Source organism: Kryptolebias marmoratus, linkage group LG7 (genome assembly GCF_001649575.2).
Source record: "Kryptolebias marmoratus isolate JLee-2015 linkage group LG7, ASM164957v2, whole genome shotgun sequence".
In the NCBI taxonomy this organism is placed as follows: domain Eukaryota; kingdom Metazoa; phylum Chordata; class Actinopteri; order Cyprinodontiformes; family Rivulidae; genus Kryptolebias; species Kryptolebias marmoratus.
This window is the reverse complement of record NC_051436.1, coordinates 2,511,733-2,538,514: the sequence shown is the minus strand read 5'-3', so window position 1 is coordinate 2,538,514 and position 26,782 is coordinate 2,511,733. Positions and strand designations below refer to the sequence as shown.

The window sequence follows — 26,782 nt, the reverse complement described above, 5'->3', positions numbered from 1 at the left end:
CAGCTGAGTTCATTAAACTGAAATAAACAGAAGCTGTTTAAGGTTCAGCTGCTGAAAATGTGTTTTAGTTTCAGTTTCGTCTCCATCGTTGTTTTATTGTATTTTTTTGTCCAAAGCTGTTTCTTTGAGTCAAACTACATGAATTTAATCTCTGCAACAAATTATTGAACAAATGTCATTTAGCTGATTGAGTTTATTAATAACATGATGCAGTAAATGATTAATGTAGATGAAGAAAGATGTTTCTGTCATTAACGGTTTGGAAATTATTTGTGGAAAGAAATCTCCTGATAATCCTGAATTATTCATAACTTACGATTTCTGAGAATGATTTGTGTGAACAACTTTTACTCTGAAATTACAGCTGAATGCTACTTTTTATTTTATTGGTGAATAAACAGGTTGGTTTTTGGTAATTGTGTGAATGTTGACTTTAAAAAGTGAGAAACATTAAAGAAACATCTCATGTATTGCAAACAGTTTGGGGCTAGAATCGACCAGGTAACTAAAAAGCCCAACATTCAAAAAAGGACAAAATGTAAGAGCTGATTGAGTCCTTTTTATTGGGCTTATAATTAAAACGAGGGAGGCTGTATCTGGTGAAAAAAGCAGGACTTTTCTGTCCAGAATAAGTGACTTTTTGTGTGTTTCAGCAGGATGTTGAGCCCTCCTACTCACTGCCTATGACTCTGAAGGCATTTAGCTGGAAATGCCATAAACAAAGTATAATGTAAGCAAAAGCATCCTTCCACAGTTAACATTTATTAATCACGTTTGTGGAAATGTAGCACTCAGATTTGTCACCGCAAAGCGACAAAAAAAAGGCACAAAAAATAAAAAGAATGAAAACAGAAAAAAAAAAACTTCAGAAGAAAGAAAAGTGAGCAGTCAGAGACAGCAGGGGTTCTGAGTCCGAACACAGAAATGTAAAAATGTATTTCTTTCAGTTTTTATGGGTTCGATCTTTGAATTCATCAGTAATCATTAAATCTTTCTTCATATACTGATCGGCTGAATCCGACGCTACCTCTACAAACATAAAACCAACAAGCTTTTCACAATGCATTTTAGTCTCTTACGCATGCAAGGTTATTTAATTTAATTAAATTTAACTGCTCAAAAGCAAAGAAATGCTGCTTTAAGATTTAAGACTTGACTGTTTTTGCCTAAAAAATGACCATGAAGATTTTTGGAAAACTAATAAATCCTGCATCAACAGAAACCTTGCGTGTGCCATGTCTCATCCTGGTAACCTGGTATCTTTATTTCCTTTCGTTTTACTGATCTGATGGATAAACATGGAGGCAGATGACCGTATTCTGGCAGTAAAGCTGAGCTCAGCAGTGACCACAGTTTCCACTTTATAATCCTTTGATGGCAGAAAGACGGCGGGACATTTCAAGTTTGTTTGTTTTCTGCGGCGTGCAGAAAAAAAACACTGAAACAACTCGACACTTCACTGCCAGAGTCAAAACACTGTTGTAATGACTGCATTATTACTTCAAATTTACCCTTTAAAAAAAAACACTGCTGACAACCTTAATAATCCTGTAACTCCTTAAATGAAAATTAGATCTGCTAAATTCACCTTAATTCTACATTTTACAGCAAAATATGAAACCATAGGATCAATAAAGTATCTTTTTAATTTTTTTATCTTTTTTTTTAAACCATAAAAATTCTCGGTTCAAATATTGTTTTAAGAGTTTAAAGATTTATTTCAAGCAAGTAAGTAGTAAAAAAAGAAAAAAAAACAATGAATTGTTTAAAACATAACTAAAAAACACAATAAGAAAAATAATCACTTACTGACAAGAAAGGAGCAGGAAAAAAGTAAAAAAAACAACTTATGAACTTCTACCCCATTAACTCAAATAAATCTGGGTTAAAAAAATACTGATCTTTACACACAGAACACAATACAAACATAACTACCAGTAAACTTATATATATATATATGCTTCTGATTTGACCTCATTTGACATTCTGAAAGTGATTTGTAGATTTTATTTTTTCAAAACAAAGATAAATAAACCTTAATATGATCCAACCATGACATTTATCCCACAGTTTAAGTGGAAACTCAGTCGAGAATATGAAAATCATTTGTCCCAGACGTGTTGATGCACATGTGGAATGTGTAATTCTTCTCATACTTAGTTGTGCGTTTACTAATGTGTACAACACATGCATGCTCAAATATATTTGCATAAAAGGAAGCTATAGGTTGCAATTTTTTGTCTCGGAGAAGGCCAATGTGACTGTTAGAGAGGAGAAAGAATAAAAAGAGGTGAGCTGGGAATTTAACAAAACAAGAGGAACAAGAAGACGGGAAAAAAGGAGACAGTAAACTAAGACAACAGTCAACTGGGGAGTACTGAGGTGATGGATGAGAGGGAAACAGAAGAAATTAAATGAATGTTAAGTGTGAACAAAAGCTTTTAAAAAGAGGTGAAAACGAGAAAGATGGAGAGGGAGGAGATTAAACAAAGGATGAGACGCTTAACATCACAGCTTCTGCTGTCAAATGGAGCGATTAAAGCAGAACGAGGAGGAGATCAAGGAAAAAATATATTAAAAATGTAAGTGTGAGTGAAAAATAATGAAGAAAATGAGAAACAGAAAAAAAACTAAAAACAGAAAAACAGAAAGATGACGGATTGCATTCAAACAACTAAATGAAGAAGTGATGAGAGATCAAAGACGGTATAGAAAGTAATTATCAGAGAGGGATGACAGAGATAAAAGGGAAAGATGAAGTAAAATACAGAGAGTCTATAGTAGGATGAAGTGTTTCATTCTGCTGCACAAAACAATCACACACCAAGCACCTCCATCTATCCATCCATCTATCCTGAAAATGACAGAGTGAGAGGAGGAGGAGGAAGAAAGGCTGATGGAGAGAACAAGTGAACTGTGATAGCTTCAAAATAAAGAAAAAGCTCACCCACACGGGTCAGGGAGACGCAAATTCACAAAACCAAAAGAGGATTTTCAGCTTCAACTCTGCCAGCCCCAAACCAGCTGAGCATCACACTCTGAAGGGGAGCAAGTGATGAATTTCTCATTCAGTTATCACTTTTTTAAAGTAATTACAGGTCAAAATGGTGCCAAAAACCACCAAAAGGGATGCTTTGGTTCGAGCACACGTGGGCAAATTAAAGCCCGTCGGCCAGAAACGGCTTGCCTGGCTTCGGTTTTCAAACCGAGCACTTCAGGACAAACATTTTTTTTCTAAGATTGAATTTTATATCAAAGGCCCTTAAAGAAAGCAGAGGAGGCTGTGATCGTGTTTAATGTCACTTAGGGCAAGTGCAGGTTAACCTGTCCCAGTTCCTGCTGCCCTGCTGGGATCATTTGGAGAAATTTAAAAGAAACCACAAAACCACGATTTAAACTGTTCCAAAACTGTTCAAATTTCAGCGAAAAAAACCCCCACAAGGCAGAGAAAAGACAGCTGCTGCTGACACTGAAATAACCACCGTTTACCTCACTCTGCAGAACACAGAGCTTCTAAGTTTGGAAAAGGTACATGATGAAAACAAGAATAAATGAGTGCAATCAGGCTGTTAGTGGGAGCTGCAAAAAGTGCCTTCAAATAAAGAGATACACATTAGGTTTAGGTTTTTACAAGGTTAAAGGTCTAATCTGTAAAGTGTTACCTTCACCAAGGAGGTTCGGTTTTTAGGAGTGTCTGCAGACAAGATTTCTCAGAAAATTCAGAACAGATTTTAAGGAAACGTCAAACACGGAGCAAGGAATGAGATTCAGTTTTGGAGCTGATCTGGTTAAAGGTCAAGGTCACAGATCAGCCTAACAGGAACATTAAACTGCACAGCTGGACACCTCATGGGTCGAGGGGGATCACTGTTGATTTCACCGTCATGGGGTCAAAAGGTCAAGGTCACATGTGACCCTTTAGTTCCCGGCTGTGTCCGCTGGTTTGTCTGTCAGGAAAGATCAGGTGAAAACTAAAGAACAGATCTGGAGGAAATGTTCAGGAAATGATCCGGATCGCACCACTTTTTCAAAATCACATTGTGGTTTACGCTCTCAGAGTGCTTCTAGTTCATTCAGTCTTTATTAATTGATTAATTTTAACTTGTTGACTTTCCTCTTTTGCTGCTCAATATATCAAAAGTTGATCAGGATTGCAATATCAGATCAAAATCAATATTGCAACGAGTTTCAAATAATGACAGACACAACCTGCTTTCAGAATACAAATTTAGCAAACATCTGTACCTCCCCTTCTCTAAATGCAAACTGTACTGACAGAACACAACCGATATTGTCATCGCAATTTCTTCAACAACAATATTGCCCACATTGTTTGTTTTTTTGCTTGAGTTGGGAACTTGTCATTACTGTGGCGTCCTCATGAGTTAAAACCATCAAACAAACCCGACCAGAACACTGAATGTTAAATAATCTTCAACAAAAACAACATTTACAGCTGCTCCTGTCCAACATCTGCATTTTATTCTCTTAACAACCACATTTGACCCACTAATATGGATCATTGTGGCAGGAAATCTGTTACACCCTCGACAGAACTGATCAGGGACATCTAGTGTGTCGCTCGCGTGTTTGAGAAACTGAGAAGGATTTTCTCCAGATTCAACACATCAGTGCATTTCCAACCTAAACATGACCGTCAGACAGACGCATGGATAAGACAAACGCTCAGATGTCCGCCTACATCTCAATAAGTCACGCTATTTTGAGGACAGTAATTTTGGACAGAGAAGACGGATGACTTGAGAGGTAAGTGAAGGAGACAAGCTCTGTTTGAACTGAAAAAAAAAACAGATGAGGAGGTCTCCGGTTATTTTATCCAACAACTACAGAGCCATGTTGGCTCTTCTTCCCAGGAATTTGCACAAATATTTGAAACAACTCAAAGGAAGGACAGATAAGTCACTGATTTTTGTGACTTTGATGACCCAATTATCATGAATGTCCCAACAATTATTTACCCAAGAACTCCCAACCCACTATCAGAACTGAGGGACCCTTTAGGACAGGGGTGTCCAATCCTGGTCCTCAGGGCCACCATCCTGCAGGTTTTCCTTGTTTCTCTGCTCCAACACACCTGATCTGAATCAATGGTTGATTAACAGGCTTCTGCAGAACATGAAGAGGTGATTTAACCTCTGAATCAGGTGTGTTGGAGCAGAGGAACAAGGAAAACCTGCAGGATGGAGGCCCTGAGGACCAGGAATGCCCACCCCTGCTTTAGGACAAGAATGGTGAAGTCACCATTTTTAAAAGAGGGTAAAAACCACTTAGAACTGTCCGGGATGACGGATGTTATGGCACGTTAAGCTAGCTCTGACATTTTTGGAGTTATACCCCATTATAGGTACTTTCCAGTTTCATGGGATTATTAAATATCACAGTTGCAGCAGGACTCTCTTCATCAGCGCCGCCGTTAACTCAGAACGAAGCCATGAGGAACAGGGATGTAAATGTAAATGGCCTTTAGTTACGACACCATTTCCAAATGATCCATCTTTATCTGCTTCATGTTATGTAAAACCTTTATCTCAAGAAAACTTCGTGAAAATACAGCAGAGGGATCATTTTAAAAGGAAAGAAAAGGATGAAACATTTCACATCCTTTGGGGCTTCTGCCCAATTTATTGGACACTACAGAACCAGTTCTGTCTGGAAATCTTAAACGTGCTGCAGCCCGTATGCAGTGTTGACTCCAACAGGCTCCGGGTGATTGTGTTTCACATCTCTACACTTTAGACTCTTATCAGTGAGGTCACAGCATTCGGCTGATAACACTCAGCAGCACAGCCACACAGAAATAAAGTCCAGCTGCAGGCAGATGTAGAAGCATCTCGTCTTTGACGTTTTCTATCCAAACTGGTAAGAAATTAGCTGAAAACAGGTCTGACAGTTTTGATTCTATTATCCTGAACTGAGGCTCAGACGTGATCCGTTTTCCTCTGCAGACTAACATCCTTCTTACAGTGAAACTTTGCTGCACTCCACAGAGCTAAGCCACAGCTTTCTGTTAAATCCCTTGTTTAAACAAATATTCATGTCAAGGAGCTTTTCATCCTCCCTGCTTCAGTTTTCATCACTTTTTCTTTTTTCTAACTTTCACAGAAAAGCTAATTATGTGCCAAAAACTTGTAAGATCCCCGATAAACTCCATAAAGAATGTCTAATTTATGTCAGAGAAAAGAGATCTATGCTCCTTGTGGTTTACAACAAACATGTTTTATTAGTTTATTGTGATATGTGATTCTTGATAAAAGTGCTAAAAGGTTCAGCAAAGATCTTGTCTCATTCTCATCAACAGAATACACAAAATATCAAGAGGACAAACCAGGTCCACCCTCCCTGCTCTCTCCTGCAGCTCCTGTGAGATTTGAGCCCTCCTATTGTTTAAAGGGAGCTTTTCTCTCAAGGTGACATGCGAGCGACTCGTGGCTCATGAAAACTGTGATATCAAGAGAGCAGAGTTGCCGTTTATACTCGCTTATCAGACAAGTGACACTCACTGCAGTTCTCCTTTTAAGCAGCTGGTGTCACTACCGAAAACGTACGTTTTTCATCCAAAGATGGGACTAAAAAGTTGCATCTAATCTAAGAAGTTCAGGGATTTTTGCAGAAACAAACCTGGCAGATTCTGCCCTGCTGCTCTTCCCATTTACGTGCCGCTAATGACAACAATCAGGGAGTGCACGACTGGTCCGAACAACACAGAAGTCCTTGCACAAGGACCCGATGAGGTCTGACAGTGAGCCGTGCATCGAGGTTTTGAGAGCCTCACAGTCCTGGCTCGGACCTCAGAACTCATTCATTACCGCGGTGCAATGGACTCACTCTTACTTTTGCATGAGAACAACATCTAAACAACCAACTATGTGTACTAATACTATGCTTTATGCAAGTATACACACAATGCAAGGCAACTGCCATCCGTCATGAAGGAATAATCGGTCTTTATGTCACTTCAAGGCCACTTTTATGCACAACCATCTCTAGGATTTACACAGACTAAGCAGCTGTGTGGATGTTGATGTCAGAGAGCAGACCAGAATGGGCAGACTGGTTTCAGATAATAGAAAGTCAACAGTAGTTCAAATAACCACTCATTACAAGCAGAGTCTGCAGAACACCATCTTTGAATGTACAGCACCTTAACCCCAACCTTGGAGTAGATTAGTGTAGGTTTAAAACAAACTGGCAGAAGTCTGGTGTTTAAAATGCGTCATTTCTGCAGATGCTGATGTAACGTTTGGATAAAAGACAAAAAAATGAAAAAGAAGGACAGTGATCTGTTACACAATCGACTCACCATCAGGAGCCACAACTAATACAGAAAAACAGGTTTCTGCCAAATATTTGTTTCGAAAGGTTGATTTCAAACTTTTAAGATAGAAAAGGAAAAAAATATTCACACACATATATAGTAGTTCAATAATATACACAAAAAATAAACAATGTTTTAATAATATTAACCCAGTATTAAAATCCAATATTAACAAGGGAGTAGGAAGAAGTACAAATATATGTGTTTTATTTGTCTTCTCTTTAAAAATACTTTATTCTTTAATGGCTGACTGTATGTATGGAAAAAATATGTATATAAGAATAAATATATCCATGCAAAATAATTACATTCCACCCATATATAACCACATTCACCTAAGCTGTCTAATAATAAACATCTCATAAATGGTTAAGATTATTCACATCTGGTTTTTCTTCATATAAATAAGTGATTTTGTAAAATCATAGTGACCTAATGTGAAGGTCAGAGGTCACTTAGGATCCAAGCACTTTCAAATTCACAGTAAATGTTGCATTATTAAAGCTAAATAAAATGATGTGACTAAGTTTGACTGAAAGATAAAAACGTGATCACTCCTGAATGTAGATGGACAGAAAAAATATGTGGAAAACATTTTTACTTACTAACTAATATACTATTACTACATAAATAATCAAAATATCAAAAAATACAAAATAAATCACCTAAATGATCCGATAAGAAATGCAAAGGTTACTTTGTTTACGTATCTTTGGGGACTTTTTGTACCGACTAACCTTTTGAGCACAAAGTTGACATTTGACAAACAAAATGGTGGTCCGTTTTTAAAAATATGGGTTTTATTTGTATAAACATTTTACTTCATATTGAATATGTGGGCAATTGATGAGGATGGATGGATGACTGTGTGGTTTATATTGTTTGTTTGGTTTTTTAAAGGACATCACCTGCTAATGTGTTTCATACTTTTCTTAGCTGTTTGGGCCTTAACCATCTATTCTGACCATTTTGGGACATTTTGTTGTGTGTTTGGGTTTAACTTTATTGTTCCACATTAAAAATAAGGGCCCGAACCAGTCGTGATGACCAGAGAGCTTCTAAAACCCTGTTGGGTCAAACAGAGTCCATCCAAAAGAAACAAAACAAAAACACTGCAATCATAAATTCTGTCAAATTAGCACCAGAATGTTTCAGTTTCTAGAATCTGTGGCTCTCAGAGTTGAACAAATATGATTACTAATCAACATAAACTGGTGTTTCAGAATATCCGCAGATCCAGCTGGGGATGATTTATTTATCTGCTGCTGGATGTTCAGATTTCTCTGTGTGCAAACTGACAATCTGCCGTTTTTGTGCGCGTGGAGCTACAACTGAAGCCCTGGTTTTTTCCAGACATTTAAAGAAGATCGTGCCTCCCTGCAGGCGGGCAGGGAGAAACACCTGACGAAGGGTTCCGTTTGCGGGGAAAAACCCACAGGGCGCGCAGAGCCATGGCGCACACGCATTCTGCAGATCAGTGTCTTCATCTTTTATACGCGCTGGTAAACACACACACACACACATACACACACACACACCTGAGGCTGCAGATGGAGCAGAAAACTGCGCTGCGTAATGCGCACGCAAAACGCGCACAAAACAGAGGCTATAGAGAAACTCTGCAGCCCTCGTTTCAGCTCACACACACGCACACACACACACACAAACTCACGCGGACTCATGCGCGCACTCCCGCTACACCCCCTCTTTTTTCCAGCATTAGTCAATACAGTCAGGATACATAAACCACCCACCAGTCACCCAAAGCCTTCTCCTTCTCCCCGCCTGCAACATCATCACCATTTACACAACTAACAACCACATTCTGATCAATTCAGCCTAAACCAGGCAGGAAACGCACCAAGCTGGTGGAGAAGCTGCCTCACCGGTAAGAAAAGGTAATAAAACCTTTGGGAGGGAAGGAAGGAGCGTCTGTTCAACACAAATTCAGTCAACACAGCCGCAGCTGAGGCACATTTTCAGTCAAAGGCCAAACAGAGGCGCCAAAAGTGGAGAAAACCCGTTTCTCCAACTAAAACCTGCATTTTAAAACTCATTATTCTGTCTCAGAGAGAAGCCGCTGTTGGCAGGTCCACGGGCAGCAGTGCGCTGTCTGTTTGCGCCGTTTGGAAATGTTTCCTCTTCACGGCCACATCTGCGGTTAATTGCTCAATCAGGCTCAGGCTGTTTACAGGTGTTCAGTTAATTCGGATTTTAAAAAAGCCAGAGAAAGAGACGGGGATGTTTGTTGGGTCTTACCTGTTCCGGAGATCCCGTTTATCCGTCTCTGTGGGGGGAAAAAAAGCCAAAAATGACGCTCCTATAAAATGAAAGGTTACTCCCGTCTCCCCCGGGGGCTCGCGCACAAGGAGCCTCACGTGCGGCTCCTCTCCCTCTCCTCTCTCCTCTCTCCGCTCTGAACGCGTTTCAGTCCGTCTGGGTTTTTTTCTGGATTTCTCTCGCGGGATTTCCACCTCCGTCCTCCTCCTCCTCCTCCTCCTCCTCCTCCTGGAACTCCGCAGAATCAGCTCGTCCTCCTCGCGTCTCCCGGACGGAGACGGAGCGGCTCGTGCAGCTCTTGCAGCTCGTGCGGCTCGTGTTTGTGATGAGGATGCTGCCGCTTCTCCTCCATCTGGATGCTGCTGCTGCTGCTGCTGCTGCTTCGGCTTGGAGTGAAGAAGGAGTTTGTTTCTGACTCAGGGAGTGAAACCCGCAGAGCCACAGGTGATCACAGATCCTCAGCCCGCAGGTTCGGTTCCCGGCTGTTCTCACAGCGCCTCCCTCACATCTGACTCACCTCAGATCTGCTTTTTCAAATTGTGCAACTCTGTTAAGTAATAATACAATTATTGTTAACAATAATAAACATACAGAACCAGCAGACTATGCAGGCTTTTATAATGAAAGCTGTAAGTCCTTCAATGATTATTTCTATTTCTATTAAATATTTTGCATAGAACAGATTAAGAAATAGCATAAAGCCTCAGTGTAAGACAGAGGTCTCCAATAAAACTGTCTCGAGGGCCAGAATTTGATATAAAATGTGATTATTAGAGCCCAGACAGACGCCACATCCTCAGTACTAAAGAGGAGGGGGACCATTCAGCCTGTTGTCGGCACACAAGTCTAAGGCCTGCCTCTCTGATGGTATGGGGGTGCATTAGTGCCTCTGGCATGGGCAGCTTACAGATCTGGAAAGGCTCCATCAATGCAGACAAGTATCCACAGATTTTAAAGCAACATGCTCCAAAAATAGCAAAATAATCCAGGAATAAGAGCCAGGGCAGATAGAAATGGACAAGATTCTCCTCAAAAAATAAACACTTTTATTTGCTTATTTTTCATAAATAAACAATAAGTTACAGATTCTGAAACAAATGAACTTCCTTGTCATATTTATACATTAAAAAGATGTTTAAAAAGATGTTCTGATAATGAACTAAAGTCAGTGTTGTTTTCGGTCTTCACAGTCAAATAGCAAACTCTGCAATAAAAGCACCATCAGCTGTCTTTTCTGTTTTTCTCTTCACCACTCTGACAGTCTAACAACTGTCCTGGGATACCCATGAACACATGTTAGTCCATTCAAAAACAATCATCATTACAGTCTCCCTAACCTAAGACTTCCTGTTCTGCTCACTATCGAAAAACTAAACGACTTTAATCCTTTACGTGGAATCTGTTACCGTCCTCATCAGGATGGATTTGTTGCCATGGATTATATTCAGCAGTCATGCAGTGGGATCACTTGGATTCCTCTTAGATAAGTTCTCCCTCCACTGAGTTCCAATACAAAAATATAACAAGAAATTTGACCATTTAATGAAAATAGGATTCTTCTAACCTTGTAAACTTGCAAAGAAGAAAATTAGCTCCCCAGGTCTTTCATAATGTTATCAGCCCTAACCCAATATGAATACTGCAGTAGTGAATATTAAAAAATATTGTTAATTATATATAATGACAGAATACATTAATCCCACGGTACAAGTGCTACTAGTAGAAGCTAGTTATCTAAGTTAAACTGTTATGTAAAGCTGAAAAGCAGAGGTAACCAAATAAAGATGAGCGTTTTAGGCACATAACGACCTTTTCTCCATGGAAACGTTTCAGAGCAGAAGTGCAGAGGATAATATGTCGAGGACCTGCTGTGTAAAATGTAATGGGTTACAATAAACTGATGTGTTGTGGCTCCTGAAGCAGCACCAGTCAGGGCCATGTAGGACCTTTAAACTGAGCATCAGAACGGAGAAGAAAAGGGATTTCAGTGACTTTGAACGTACCATGGTTTCTCAGAAAGTGCTGGTTTACTGCAGTTTTCACACACAGCCAAGGGTCTAAAGAGAATGGGCCAAAAAGAAGAAAATATCCAGTGAGCAGCGTTTTTGTGGACAAAAATGCTTCAATGTCAGAGGTCAGAGGAGATTGGGCTGACTGGTTGGAGATGATAGAATAGCAGGAATATCTCGCCTCTCATTCCAGCCAAGGTCTGCAGAACACCATCTCTGAACACGCGACAGCAGATGAGCTGCAGCAGCAGAGGACCACACCGGGTGCCACTTCTGTCAGCTCAGAACAGGAAACTGAAGGCGCAGTTCACACAGACTCACTAAACTGAGCCGGGGCAAACATCGTCCGCTCTGATGAGTCTCTGTAAACTGTAGAGATGGCCGCCACAGTTCATCGACCTTCGCAAACACAAAAATGACTATAACTCCTAACAGATACTGAGCTGGTTGCAGCTGACAGTCATTCAGAACAAACAGTTCTGCACACTACTGGTGTTATATGCACCGCAGATTGGAATTTTGTAGGTTTTTAAATGTTCTGGTACAATTTACAGCAATAAGCTGCAGCGTCAGAGCTCCCATCAGCCAACAGAAAGTAACTTTAACCTTATCTGGTTCTAAATCCACCAAAATCAACAAATCCGTGTGTTTGTGGAAATGTGAGCTTGTTTGTGTGCATGGTAACAGATATAATCCATCATAAACACAGACACCTGGAGCCTCGCTTGTTGCCTCTGCTGAGGTCTGGACGGCACGTGTCTTTTTGTTCTGCCCATTGTGTGGGAGTCTGTATCCATGGGACTCCTAATTCAATTACAGGAGCATCATGACAAGATAGATGGTAAGGAGGAAGGGGGCTGGTGGAGGAGGGAAAAGGAAGAAGGGTATGAAACAAGGAAAGGAAAGCCAAGTTTAGGGAAGGGGTAAGGAAAGGAGATGATGTTAGGACAGACATAACAGCAGCAAAGCAAAAAGGAGAGGAAATGAAAAGAGAAAGATGAGGAGAGGGAGAGAGTTGTTCATGTGTATGAGTGTGTGACATTTTCCAGAACAGCAGCTTGTTCAAGTAAAATATCCAGCGTCTGCATGCACACACACACACACACACACACACACACAGAGCCTTTGACAAATGTTACCATATAAGCTGAGCCCAAGAAGACAACCTGCATTTTAACAATGAATGACGTAACAGGCTCCTGATCTCTATCTGTACGGCTTGTCTTAGTTCCTTATATGTCTGAAAACGCAAAATATTTGTCTGCAGGAATGCTTGCACTCCAGGGCCTGACTCACAGCGGATACAGTATAATTTCTTACAAAGTGTTCTGCAAAATGCCAAGAAATGTTCCTCTTTAGCGGCTTAAAAATTCTCTGACTTTAATGAAAAATGTGTGTATGTATGATAAATTATTCTGCATAAAGCATTGCAGTCTTTAAATTCCATTCAGTCGATTTTTTAGAGCCTGAAATGTTCGTTTTTAGACCTTTATCTGCTTCCATCATGGCTGCCAGATGCATGCACCTCCACTGACAGATGTTGTGCACTCAGGTGAGCTCTGGTTACAAATTAAAGACCTGGAATTCATTCAAGCTTATCACTAAGATCATCTTATGTCAAGAAATAATAAAGCTCCAGTTATTCTGGTCCAACATTAACCTTATGAGTGATCTTATAGGTTATCTTTTGTTGTGTTTTTTTTTACACTGACACTTTTAAAATGTATTTAACTCTTAGCTGGCCTTCGGTACTCATACCTTTAGTTTAGTTTAGCTCTGTTTATCTTAGCTTTTCTGTACTCTTGTGTCTCATATTTTAGATTTTTTTAGTTTCATGATTCAATTTACATCATCCCACCTCATATTTTGGATATTGTTGTTTATTTTATGACTCTGTATTTTTGTGTTCACGTGTTTTAAAGCACTTTAAATCGCCTTGTTGCTGAGAAGTAAATAAATTTGACTTGACTCGAATTATCCGTTCGTGCTTAGAGTTTGTGTTGGGGATGACTCTCAGCTACCAACACAACACAGTGTAGCTCAGTATCTGTATAACTCACTGAGGTGTAGATATTTTTTGTGTAGGCCAATGCAACCGTCCTAAATTGGGTTGGCTCCAAAAGTCGTAGAGGTACACAATGATTACTTTCTGAGAGCATCTACAACTGCCAAGTTTGTGAATATTTCCAATAAAATAAAAAATAAAAACACCTAGAACGTTAGAACTTCTTTTTGTCGAACTCACTTTGTCTTTTGGATGTTTATTGTGGTTCAGCCCAAACTTTCAGTAATTCAAAAGTTAAAGTAAAATGATATATTTTAGGCCAAATAGTGAATTTTTTTTTACTAAACGGGTCGAGCCTAATGTAGGCTGAAGTGAACAAATAGAACCTGTAACCAGACTGAACTATCTGCAGGAATCTGCACGGTGGAGACGAAGGAATGGATCCGTCGGTGACAAGAATCAGCCGACTGATGACTGACTGATCAGATCTGTCAGCCACTCAAACACGAGCTCAGCATCACAGTTTGTCACGGGGAGTTACAGTTTTTTTTATTCACACATTTTTTATTCACACAAGCATCAGTTTTGAAATAAAACAGATCGTAGAATGAGTTTTACACATAAATGTGCAGGGATCAACATTTTTTATGCTCACAAAGAATACACTGAGATCACTTTTTGTTAAAATTCAGATGCAGAAGGAGAGTGTTGCTGTAAACTGAAAAACTTTACTTAAATATCTATTTAATAGGAATAACAGCTGAGTGATGCAGTTTTTTAACAGTCAGTGTTTTATTCCTAACAAAAATGGTAACAATCTGATTCTTTTAGCTCCCCCTGCTGGTTTATCTGAGTATTACATCAGCAGAACATGGAACTCTGTACATCTGGTTCTGCTTTTACATTTTAAACATCTCCTTTATTCTTAATTATTGCTTGCAGCCAAAAATCATGCAGTTTCCTGTTTGTGTGTGTTTGATTGTCTGTTAGCAAAATATCTCATGAACCACTGTACGGACCTTAATGGGTCTCTCATTAGATGCACATCTGGAGCTGATTAACTTAATTTTACAGATATTTAGCCAAGGTTGTTTTTAATTAAGCAGAAAAATCTAAAAATCTAATACCTCATATCTCTACTAACTCTTTCATGATTCACCTTCTCTAATGATTATTTTTTCTCATTATCTTTTTATCTTTTACGTCATCGCTACGTTTTAATCCTTTCACCTTTGGGAGTGTCTTTTTATTGCTGTCTGTCTCTAAAGCATAAAAATATGGATGTGCTGCTCGTCACACAGCTTCTTCTTCTGTTTTCCTCCTGTTGACAGTAAATGAGTCAGCTGTGAGATTCTGGGTAAACGGACAAATTCACCTCCAAGAATTACTTCACTTCCATACAGCAAACAGCTAATAACACAAGAAAGAGCGATTTAATGATCCGTTTGATGGTTTTCAGTTTTGTGTGTGAGAGAGAAGAACAGAGGAAGTATTTTATTTCAACATTTAATTAAAAAGTAACAAACAAAGATGATGGAAGATGTAAAAGTGGGACTTGAATCAGAGGGATAAGAAAGGAAAAAGCTCCACCAGAAAACATGATGTGCTGGAAATAAAAATATCCAAAGGTAAAAGAAACATCCCCCATCTGTGAATCTGCTCCTTGGTTAGGAGCAGAAATGGCTTCAGTGATGAAAACGATTTTGTGTGGACGTAAGAGAGCAGAGGGATGATGGACTCTTCATCGCAGTAATTATGGCGCTCTCTCTGAGCTCGTTATCATTGACTGCAGTTAGCCGGGGTGCTACTCGCTGCTGGAACACTGTCCTGACAGGAGACGCTGCTCACTTCATCCTGGAGTTATTCCTCAGATGGTCATAGTTTTCACACAAACAGAATCTGCTCAAAGACATGAAGGATCTTCTGATTCATGCCTCTTCTTTCTATTTATGGGACAATGTAGATTATTTAGAGTCTATTTTTCTAAATATTTTGATGCAATGATATATATTTCATCTCCGGTTTAATAGTTGGAAGAATTTAAAAAAAAAAACTTTTAGTAAATGTCACCTCCAGTTCATCTAGAGGAGCTCAACACATTTCTGCACACTAAGGAGAAGTCAGAGTCTGGAAATTTCCTGCAGACTTTTGTACTTTTTAAAAGTTTTATATTTAAGGTTAGAGAAGGTTCATTTCATATAAGAGGCGAAAGTTTATTGAAGGTCTCTTAAATTATAATTATTCTTCCTCTGAGTCTCTATTTCAGCATCTTGAGATGTTGCAGTTTGAAGTCAAATGACTTTAAAAAGAAAAATATTCTAATTTGTTTTTGTCATGAAAACTTAAAAATAATTATATGAGTAATGTTAGAAAATTAGAACCATTTATTATCACCTGCTGTCAAGAGGGGAGTAATCTGCCTGTGTGTCTGTCTGTTAACAAAATATCTCATGAACCACAGGACGGATTTTGCACATCTATAACTATAACAAAATGGCCGCCACAGCTAATTCACCTTAGCAAACAGAAACCTGACTATAACTCAGTCAGTCATATAGATACTGAGCTGTGGCTCAACATTTCTAAAATATTGAGTAAATTTTGTCGAATAAGTTACTGAACTTGTAAATTCCCTGAGTTCACATTTGACTTATAGATCAAAATAAATCAGAAATTATCCCCTCAGATCAGATTTTGCTTTCTGTTCGGATACTTCCGAGCTCAAGCCCTCACAATTATTATGGAATCTAAAAAAAATCACAATAAACATTTTATTCTAAAACCTATTCATTTGCAGGATAATGTGAAGGGAAGTGAAATTTATTTATAAAGCACTTAAAGTGCTTTACAACAATCAGGTACAGAATCAAACACAGATAAAAACATCATAATCAAATATAGAGATACAGAAGTAAAAACATCAATCATATATAATCTAAATGAAATATAAGATGATCTAAATAAAATCATGAAACTAAACATATCTAAACGTGAGCTAAGACAGTCAAAATAGCTAAAATAATCTAAATAAATTCATGATGAAGTTAAAGCTGAACTAAACAACAATTAGGAATCTAGCGATATCTAAAATATGAGGTAAGATAAACTAAACTGAACTGAAGTGACTGATATGATGTTAAAGGAAACACAATCTGACATTCAGTCAGTTTAACAGATTACCTGTCAGCTCGATGTAATAAACTCATCAGTAAAAACCGTTTAAAGTTGTGAGTTGATGTTTATGGATTTATGAGATCTTACACTCTGTCCTGTCGTTGTCAGGGTTGGAGTCCAGTTTCCATCCTCAGCCATCATTTTTACACCTGAGGTTCCAGACAGATGAATGTCTCATCCTGACGAACTGGAGATTCCCTCCCTCTGTCTGTGTTAGCCCATCTGGGAGTCCGATCACAGCATATTTCCATCTGATGAAGACTGTTTTTTTGCAGAGGGAGAGGACACATGGTGATGAAATACAGAGAAATGGTGAGGCGGAACAAGTGTGTGTTCATGTGTGAGGGAACAAAGTGAGAGCCAGAAATAGCTGGCTGAAGATGAACACATACAAAACTATATGAAAAAAAATAAAAATCTGATTTACTTGGAGCCAGGAATAAAAAGCGTATTTACTGAGTTATCCGTATAGCTGCTGGATGAGAACAAAAAGCCTCAGAGGTTTGCAGCTGCAGGGAACAATGTAGGAAGTAACATTAAATCAGATTTTCTTACATTCAGAGACATAAAACCAGGCCTGGAGTTGGTCCCATTCTGAGGTTCATGGCTGGGTTATTTCAGCACCAGAACACAAAGTACGTTTTAATTTATTTTATACTTCTGTGTTTAATTTTGGATGAGACACACTCAGCCATAAACAATCTTAAATAACAGCATTTCAGCACTCCGATCTCTCAGTAACCACGGCTGTAACAATTCACGAGCTTCATTAAACAGTTTATTCTCATTGAATTGTACTAAATGGGCCGTCATCAAACTCATTTATTCAGTTTGTAACAAATTCAAACTGGAACATGCATCATCAGTTCATCTACTTTTAGTTTTAACTTAAAGAAATCTTTTCTATTCACAGATTCACTCAGCTCTACCTGTCAGACTTTCTCTAGATCTACTAGATTAATTCTATACAGTGATGTCATCATCATCTATGACATCACTACCATCTATGACATCACCATTCATGACATCATCATCTATGACATCACCATTCATGACATCACCATTCATGACATCATCATCTATGACATCACCATTCATGACATCATCATCTATGACATCACCATTCATGACATCATCATCTATGACATCACTACCATCTATGACATCACCATTCATGACATCCTCATCTATGACATCGCTACCATCTATGACATCATCATTCATGACATCATCGTCTTTGATTCATTGATGATGTCACTTTAAACTTCCTGTGATGTCATCGATGACATCACAGAACAGAGTTTATAAATAGACCCCGTCTCCATCAGTTCCAGCAACATTTTCATAATGGCTCGCAGGTACAGACGCAGACGCGGCGGGGCTTCTCCACCCCGGCGCAGACGCAGGGCGGCTCCTCACTCCGTCCGCAGGCGTGGCAAAGCCCACAGGGCCCAGCCCGTCCGCAGGCGCAGGAGGGTGTACCGGCGGCGCCACTAACCATTTCAATAAACGTGTAGCACTCGCATCATAAAACTCCCAGCTGGGGGTTTCTAAAGGAGTTAAATCCTTGATTTAAAAATTATTTGAAAAAAGCATCAGTAATCATTAAAATGACATATTGGCTTGAATTTGAAGAAACAGACTCAGTCCTTGCACTATTTAACAAATCCTTTTCCTAAATAAAAATCTAATAAAATAACCTTATGTGATGTATGAGTTTAGTTTAGTAGTTCAGAAGCACTTCCAACCTGAGGAAAAACACCTAAGTTACAATATGACAGGAAACAAACTGGTTATTATTATTATTATTTTATCTGTTATGTTTACAAATGTCAGGAAGTTACAAGCAATGGTGCAACCTGCCATGGCACACGTTTATTAATCAAAGGTATTTATTCATCAAATAGCCATGACTTTGTACTTTTACCCACATAAATCCATGTTTAATGCTGCACAAAGACAGAAAGGTCTGCTGATGTTAAACAGCAGCTATCAGCTCTGATCAGGTTGGGGTTTCAAGCTGCACTTTACACCTTTGGCCACTAGATGTCACCAAAGAGGACTGAGGTGAAAAGTTTTGACTATTGAACCCTTTTTTTTTCAAAACAAGCTTCAGAAAAGCTTCATTCGGCTGAGGACGTTCATGTTCACGTTTATACAGATCAGAATGAGTCATTTCCGGTTCTATGACATCATCATCTATGACATCACCACCATCTAAGACATCATCATTCATGACATAATCATCTATGACATCACCTTTGACTCATTGATGATGTCAAACTGAACTTCCTGTGATGTCATGGATGACATCACAGAACAGAGTTTATAAATAGACCCCGTTTCCATTGGCCCCAGCAACATTTTCATAATGGCTCGCAGGTACAGACGCAGACGCGTTGGGGGTTCTCCACTCCGGCGCAGACGTGCACGAGGAACTCGCTCCGTCCGCAGGCGTGGCAAAGTCCACAGGGCTCGCCACGCCCGCAGTGGCAGGAGGGTGTACCGGCGACAATGCCACTAACCGATTTCATTAAACACGTAGCACTCGCATAATCAAGCTCCCAGCTGGGGGCCTCCAAAGAAACTGATTCTCTATGTTTATCACCCTCTGAGCGCCTCAGTGGCTCAAAGGCGTAACAGCAGGGAGTTGTTACAGGAGGAAGGAAACTGGTAACTGTCCTACCTCCCAGAACAATGTTTTGGACATGATGAACCTCCCGGTCTGCTGCCTGGATAGTTGACAGCAGTTGTCAGGAATCAGGACGTTCTTCATACATCCCAAATATATACAGGATCAGTAATTTAAATTATGCATCATCGTAACATTTATCTTTTACGCCCAGGAACTTTCTACATTGTACACCTATCTGCCATAAGATTATGACAGTTTACAAGTAAAGTGAGCAGCACAGGTCATCGTGTTGAATCAAAACGTTCCGCTGGGAAAAACCTTCATCTTGGCATTCACATGTATATCTTTATCTTACCCATTCTGCTATAGAATTTTGCAGATGATTAGAGACAGAAAGCATACTCAGGACAATACTGAGCCCCATAAAAACTGCCCAGGGAATGCTTGACGAACCTCCATATCCCCCCAGATACCAATCTGACAAAATCTAAACAAATCGATCAAATCCAAAACCACCCAGAGACAGAACAATCCTCTTTATTCTAAGCGTTCTTAGGTCTGACTCTTCTTTGAAATGTTGAACATCCCTGCATCTTTGCAGGATGGTGGTAGATCATAAAATGAACACCAGATGGCCACAAAAGACAAATAAAGTCAGACTTACTGTTCTGTGTCTCCTTAAACACCGTCGGCTCATGAAAGCATTGAATCTTATCAGATCACTGTTTTGTTACAGTCAATTTTACAGATATTGAGCTAAAGTTTAGAATGGTAGCAGATGAGCGTCATCCTCAACGCATATGTTGAGAATTTGTTTGGGATGTTATAATTTAATATCATTTACTATTTTGAATTGGAACTATTGTTTTACAGAGATTTAGTTGCTATCTGATTTACAATGGATTTAATAGAATGGACTACATATCCCATGATGCTCCAGAAGTAGGTTGAAAAGAAGAAGAAGAAATATGGAGACATGCAGTTTCTTCTTGTCTTTGGATTCATCAAACATACAACAGCACAGTCAGAGCAGGAACAGACTGCATGAGGTCTTTGTTGACAATCTTGGCACGCGAGGCAGCGGGCGATATGCATTCCTTCAAGGAATGCTTGTTTCATTATATTTATTCATGCACAGTACTGAATCCAATCTGTGCTGAACTGAACAACTTAACTAAATAATGAAATATCAAACTTTCAGTCAGAATTTAACTCTACCAAATCAGAATTAATTAGGACTTAATTTGACAGTATTAAGTTAAATTTGGACCGTATATGTTGTACTATACTTTTCCTGTATGGCATCTTGAGGTACCATAAACTGCACAACATGCAGAGACAAATGATTCAGGTTTTATTTTGGGTTCACCCTACTTCCTGTTTTTCAGAGCCTTACAGGGCTAGTGTTAAAAGTTAAGCAAACCTCTTTTGGCATTATCCCATAACGATTCTGTGTTGAAAAATGAACAACTTAACAGACTAAATCCCACTTTCAGTGGGACAGGATCTGGATCATTAGATGGTGTTGAGAAAACCAGAGTGCTTTTATTCAAGTCACAGGTGGAAACGAGACTTAATATGCTGCTCTGAACAACAAAGAACCAAAATAATCTCACTAAAATGGTCACAGACTGAGCAGAAAGAAACACAAATATATTTTAATTTTGTCATTTGAAATCTTGGAAGTTTTTATATTTGTTTTGAACCTGAGCTTCAGTCTGTGGTTGAACACTTCTTGTAATCGTTTCACCCTTTCAGACTTTTTGCGAAAACACTAAAAGAAGAAGTATGTGCATTTTTTAATATGGTTACTGTAACCAATCATATGCTTTTAAAACTAATTACGCATTATGTGCTCTTTAAACAACTGAAAAGCTTTTTCCTAATTTGGTGTTGTGTTGAGCGTTAAAGCTGTGGATAGGTTAGATAGAAAACTCCTCCTTCAGTTCTTTGCACATTATAAGACATGCTATGGGAGAAAGGTTACAGTATTTGGGTATTTTTGCTTGCAGAAATTAAACTAGGTCATAGGTTTGTTTGACCCAATAAAAAGAAAGAAGATTTATAAACTCTTTTTCTGCTTTGCTCTCCCACTGGAAAATAATACAACCAGATTAAGGTAAAGATGTCTCTTTTTATTTGGCTCATTTTCCAAAAACACAACATTTTGCTAATTTAACCACATTTTCTAGACTGGAAATTTAATGAAAGACATTCTGGAAATGTGGTTGTATATTAATCCAACCATAACATTTTAATTCTTCTTGTAAGGAAAGATTTTCTGTATGATTACAAAAAATCATTTACCATAAAGTTTTTTATATATAAACTAATATTTAAGACCAAGCAAATCTGACAACTCAAAGCCCCATCAACGCTATACCAGATAATCTTTAACAGATATTTTTTCCCCTGATTGCACTTTACAGTAGCTCGGTAATACAATCCCTGTCCAGATGACTGAAATATCTGTGTGGCACTAATAAGTGGCAATAATGCTGACATCTACAACTGATGAAAAAAACAAAATTAAGTTTTGGATTAACGCAAAACATTTGGAGTTAGTTTTTGTACAGCTTTGTGTTTGTTTTGGTCTGGAAAGTGAACAAAGAATTGACCTGAGATAGATTTTGATCTTGCAGTGTTTGTCAGATGTCATCGTTAATCAGTTGGTCTGTATAATTTCTCTTATCTTCATTGAGTTTTCGGATGGCATTATCTTAAACATTTTGTGTTTTCAGATAGTTGGATGTATGCTGTATGTTCTTCTGCTCTCCTTTTCTATAGCAGTCTGAGTTTAAGGTTGACAGACTGCTGAGAAGATTATCTGCTGTGCGCACACACAAAAAAACTATCAAGTCTGCAGCACATAATGTTGTATTCATGGGTGGAAATTAGCACCCGCCACCGGCCAAATGCGGGTAAATATTTGAAGTGGCGGGTGAATTAGATCAACACACACGCCACTGTGGCAGGTTGGCAATTTGAACAGAAAAGGTGTTATTTGTCCTCCTGACATATAGGGGGCAGCAATGTGCTCGAGTTGCTGCTGTTACGTCGAGCCGCGTTCCCCCATCAGATACGGTTCCCCCTGCCTCTCCGTTAATAATGACTTATCTATTAACAGAATTGTTTAGAGGGGCAAATATTTCTCATTAGAAAAACAAAAAAAAACATCATTCTTTTAAAAATAAAATGTGCTAATAACATCATAATACAGAGGAATAAACACAGGTAAGGGGTTGTTGGTAAATTATTTTTGTCCCATGTTTTAGAGGGGGGAACCGATTATTTTAGACGGCTGAAATATTTGGTTCCCCCCTGGTAACTTTTGCAAAAAAAGAACAAATGTCTCCAAATTCACAGGACTTGTTGTCCATGATGAGAGGAATAAACACAGTAAAGGACTTTTTGGTAAATTATTTTTGTCCCATGTTTTAGAGGGGGAACCGATTATTTCAGACGGCTGAAATATTTGGTTCCCCCTTGGTAACTTGGTAAATTTTTTTCATTTCCACCCCTGGTTGTATTACAACAAGAATGTTTCTTGTGCACACCAGATATCCCCCTGCTCACCATAAACCTATTTACAACATCTCACCAACATCCCCTTAGAGGCACCTTAAAAGCAAGACGGATTTAGAAAAAAATGGTAAAATCATCTCTGTTAGAGAGCATGAATGAAGTAGGCTGCTAGTATGTTATTGTTTCTGAACAGCTTTATTAAGAACAGAAAAAATGCATTTATTACTTCTAGGCTGATCTACTGTATAGTAATCCCTTATCAGGGTGTCTAAAAGACTATAAAAAGTCTTCAACTGATCCAAAAAGCTGATGCCAGAGTTTAGATGAGAGTTAAAAGACAATAAATGTTTACACGGTTTCATGGTTTAAGACTTTTCACACCTTTTCTTCCAGACGTAATGGAAAACTCTTCTTCTTCTTCTGACCCCCTTCCCATCAACCCCTACATCCATTGCCTCATCACCAGACCAGGCTCCTTCATTTACACCACATTTATTGTCATCGTTGTCTTCTTTTTCCTCCCTCTCTTCATTTTCATCCTCTACTATGGTCTTCAAAAGTGGCTGAAAAATTGCTCCAACTCCTCAGCATCAGCGCTGAATCACTCTGACTGCTTCACCTACCACCTGGCCATCATGGAGCTGGTTGGTGTCTTTGGGTGTATCATATCCTTTGGGGGAATCTACAAGAAAGATATAAACGTAGTTCAAGTGGGAGTCACTCTGTATTCTTTCACCTGGTACGGACAAGGATTGTTCCACATCCTGACCTGTGTGGAGCATTACCTGGCTGTTGTTCATCCAATCACATACCTGACCCTGAGGGAAAAAAGAAAGCTCAGAATCAGAAATATCATCATTGGCTGTGTCTGGCTGCTTTGTTTTGTAGGGATGGCTTTGGCAGTAGAGGAACATTACATAATCATGGATTCCTTTGTGATAATATTGACCGTAACCATCACGCCGTTCTGCAGCCTGTCAGTTCTCCGTGTTTTGAATCGTTCAGGCTCAGGAGGACAAGCCCCCTGGAAGGAGCAGGTTGACCAGTCAAAGAAGAGAGCTTTCCACACCATCGTGGCCATACTACTAGTACTAACTCTGCGGTTTGCTTGGAGTGTGGTGATGACATGTGAAGTCTTGTTTAATCTGCCCAGCAATTTGGTGTTACCTTTGCTGTTCCTGCAAAGAGCAGGAAAATCAGAGGGTGGTGAGGATATTTAATAAGAACTGATGAAGATGAGGAGTAGATTTGACTTAAAATGCAAACTGTTATTTCTAAAACATGAATTCTCACAGATTGGGTCTGAAATGTTTGTTGTGAAGCATTTTATGGCGATCTTCTGATAAAGTCCACAAATCAACTTAAACAAGCATCAGCTAAAATCATATTTGGGCATCATTATCATAGCAGATAAAAACAGTCGATACAAATGTAGGAAAACAATATAATGGTTGACTGACGTTGTTGATGTTGTTATCACGCCATAGTTTAATTGGCATATTATGTTACCAATGCTTGTATGCTTTACCCAACAGGAGTTCAATAAAACCAGTCAATCTTTGTTGTTTTATGGGTCAGAAGTTTGAAAGATTTAGAATAATTCGTCTAAATTAATGCTGTAGACACAGACAAAACAAAATAAGAAAACAAAAGTACAAATGAGAAGTAAATGATAAAAAGAGGAAGTGAAAAAGTGACAAGTTTTAATCAAGTGTTTGTTCGTAGATTACGTTTCTGCACCAAACATCACCTCATGCAACTTCTCTATGAGTCATAGGTCATCTAATAATAAACAAACAAACAAACAAAAACAGAAACTGACATTTACAAAAACACATTACAAGCCAAAAGCAATGTATTTTTCCACATTCTATGCATTAAACTATTTTAGCAAAAATCACATAAAAGAAGAAGTACAATACTATGTGTCCAATTGATTTATTGAGAAACATACCAACAAAAATCAAAATAAATAGTTTAATACTGCAGTAGATATGACTTTTCATCCAAGTTCAGCTGTATTGGATTTTGAGGTCAAGGTTAATCTTTAAAGCTCAGACTTAGAGTTTAAATTTTGAACCTAGTTAATTTTTCTAAATTGGAATATAAAATTTTTGACTTTCAAGATAACTATAGTACTAATTCTTATTTCATGTTTAAGAAAACACAGTGTCATTTTTTTTCTTTTTGAAATACCAGTGACATTCACATAAAAGCAAATTATTGTAGTAAATGCACATAATAGCTATGAAAAATAACTAATTAAATACATAAAAATGAATTCTTTCTATTGTAAGGACTGAAACTGATCTGAAGTCCAACTTTGAACTGTGGCAAACCCCGTCTGTGATGGATGGTGACTTATAAAATGAACACCAGATGGCAACAAAACACAAACAATATAACACATTTGTTGATCTGTGTCTGTCTAAAGCAGGGGTCTCCAATCCTGGTCCTCAGGGCCACCATCCTGCATGTAATCCGTGTTTTTCTGCTCCAACACACCTGATTCAGTGGTTAAATCACCTCTTCATGTTCTGCAGAAGCCTGTTAATCACTCATTGATTCAAATCAGAATCAGAATCAGAATATTTTAATAATCCTCGGGGGGAAATTGCAATTATTACAGCTGCAGCCGTTCAAGTAAGCATTACAGTGGAAATGTAAAGAAAGAAAGAAATGTTCTAGTACACAAAAAAAATTAAAAAGAAATGAAAAGAAATAGAAATAGCAATGGTGTAAATAAAAATAACAACAGTGTAAATAGAGATGACAGTATAAATAGAAACAGCAAATTATAATAATGACAGTTATAATGATATTGCACATGTTAGATTAGGATGTGTCAAGAGGGGTGGGACTATGGCGGCGAACCCAGAACGCAGACTCAACTTAAAAAGGAAACTAGTTTATTAACTAAAACAAACAGATAAACAAAAGAGCTGACGTGGCAGCAAAAAACAACTAATACGAAGACCAAACAAAGGAACTGGGCATGGCAGGGTAGGGCAAGGAGCAGAACAAGAAAACACGACAACAACAACATCTAACAAACAACAATGATCCAGCGGGGTGGTGGAGAAAATGACCAGGTTATATGCACAGGGGATAATATGGGAAGTGGGCACAGGTGAGTGATTACAATGACTTACAGGTGGAGATGGGCGTGGCAGATAATCAAGGGCAAAAGAGTGACTGGGGAGGAGTGAATAGTGACAGCACACATGAACACAGAAACAAACAGAAAACCAGAAACAAAACAGAAGCTTACACAAATACCAATAACCATGACAGGATGTAGATAAATAAATAAATTGCACAGGTGTATTAAGTGACAGATGACTTATGGTTCACATGTTTCCTTCAGAGTTATAAAGTTTGATGGCCACTGGTAGAAACGACCTCCTGTGGCGCTCAGTGGTGCATTTAGGTGCAATGGGTCTTGCACTGAATGTGCTTCTGTGACTGTTGGAGCAGAGAAACAAGTAAAACATGCAGGATGGTGGTCCTGAGGACCAGGGTTGACCACCCCTGGTCTAAAGCAAATAAAGTCTGCTGAAAAGTATATTGTAGGATGACAAAAATAACTTTAGTTTTACTTTTAAATTATCTGTCTCTGTCTCAAACAAACCATCAATTAAAAAGTTTAACTTGTTTAGTTATTATCTGTGAAAAACTGGTGTAAGTTGTCTTTATCATAAAGAAAATGCATATTCATATATTCTGCATCACAAGGAAGAGATCAGTTTTAGTACTTCTTAAATGACTGGTGATAAAGAGCTGTCAAAACTTTTTGAGGTTTGAGGTTATTGACTTCC

The 26,782-nt window shown here is 38.6% G+C and overlaps 3 protein-coding genes across 3 annotated transcripts in view; 2 read left to right on the top strand and 1 right to left on the bottom strand.

The window, feature by feature from the left end:
* trpc5a (transient receptor potential cation channel, subfamily C, member 5a) overlaps window positions 1-9,815 on the bottom strand; it is a 128,399-nt gene extending 118,584 nt beyond the window's left edge. The window contains exon 1 of the mRNA XM_017436829.3: window positions 9,596-9,815. The gene's annotated coding sequence lies outside the window, so the exon portion shown is untranslated. The remainder of the gene's footprint in view (window positions 1-9,595) is intronic.
* LOC108248213 (tripartite motif-containing protein 16-like) overlaps window positions 1-18,067 on the top strand; it is a 19,722-nt gene extending 1,655 nt beyond the window's left edge. Inside the window, exon 2 of the mRNA XM_017436828.3 lies at window positions 17,741-18,067. Within this exon, the coding sequence (XP_017292317.2) occupies window positions 17,741-18,067 (327 nt within the window). The remainder of the gene's footprint in view (window positions 1-17,740) is intronic.
* Window positions 18,068-21,425: 3,358 nt separating this feature from the next.
* On the top strand, window positions 21,426-26,023 carry LOC119617159. Its single transcript, XM_037976370.1, has 2 exons — window positions 21,426-21,558; window positions 23,358-26,023. The coding sequence occupies exon 2, from the start codon at window positions 23,363-23,365 to the stop codon at window positions 24,182-24,184; it is 822 nt and encodes a 273-aa protein (XP_037832298.1). The 5' UTR covers window positions 21,426-21,558; window positions 23,358-23,362; the 3' UTR covers window positions 24,185-26,023.
* The last annotated feature ends 759 nt before the right edge of the window (window positions 26,024-26,782 follow it).

What these genes read in the sequence shown, in the direction of transcription:
- LOC119617159 (XM_037976370.1), top strand. Translation starts at nt 23,363, where the DNA reads ATGGAAAACTCTTCTTCTTCTTCTGACCCCCTTCCCATCAACCCCTAC.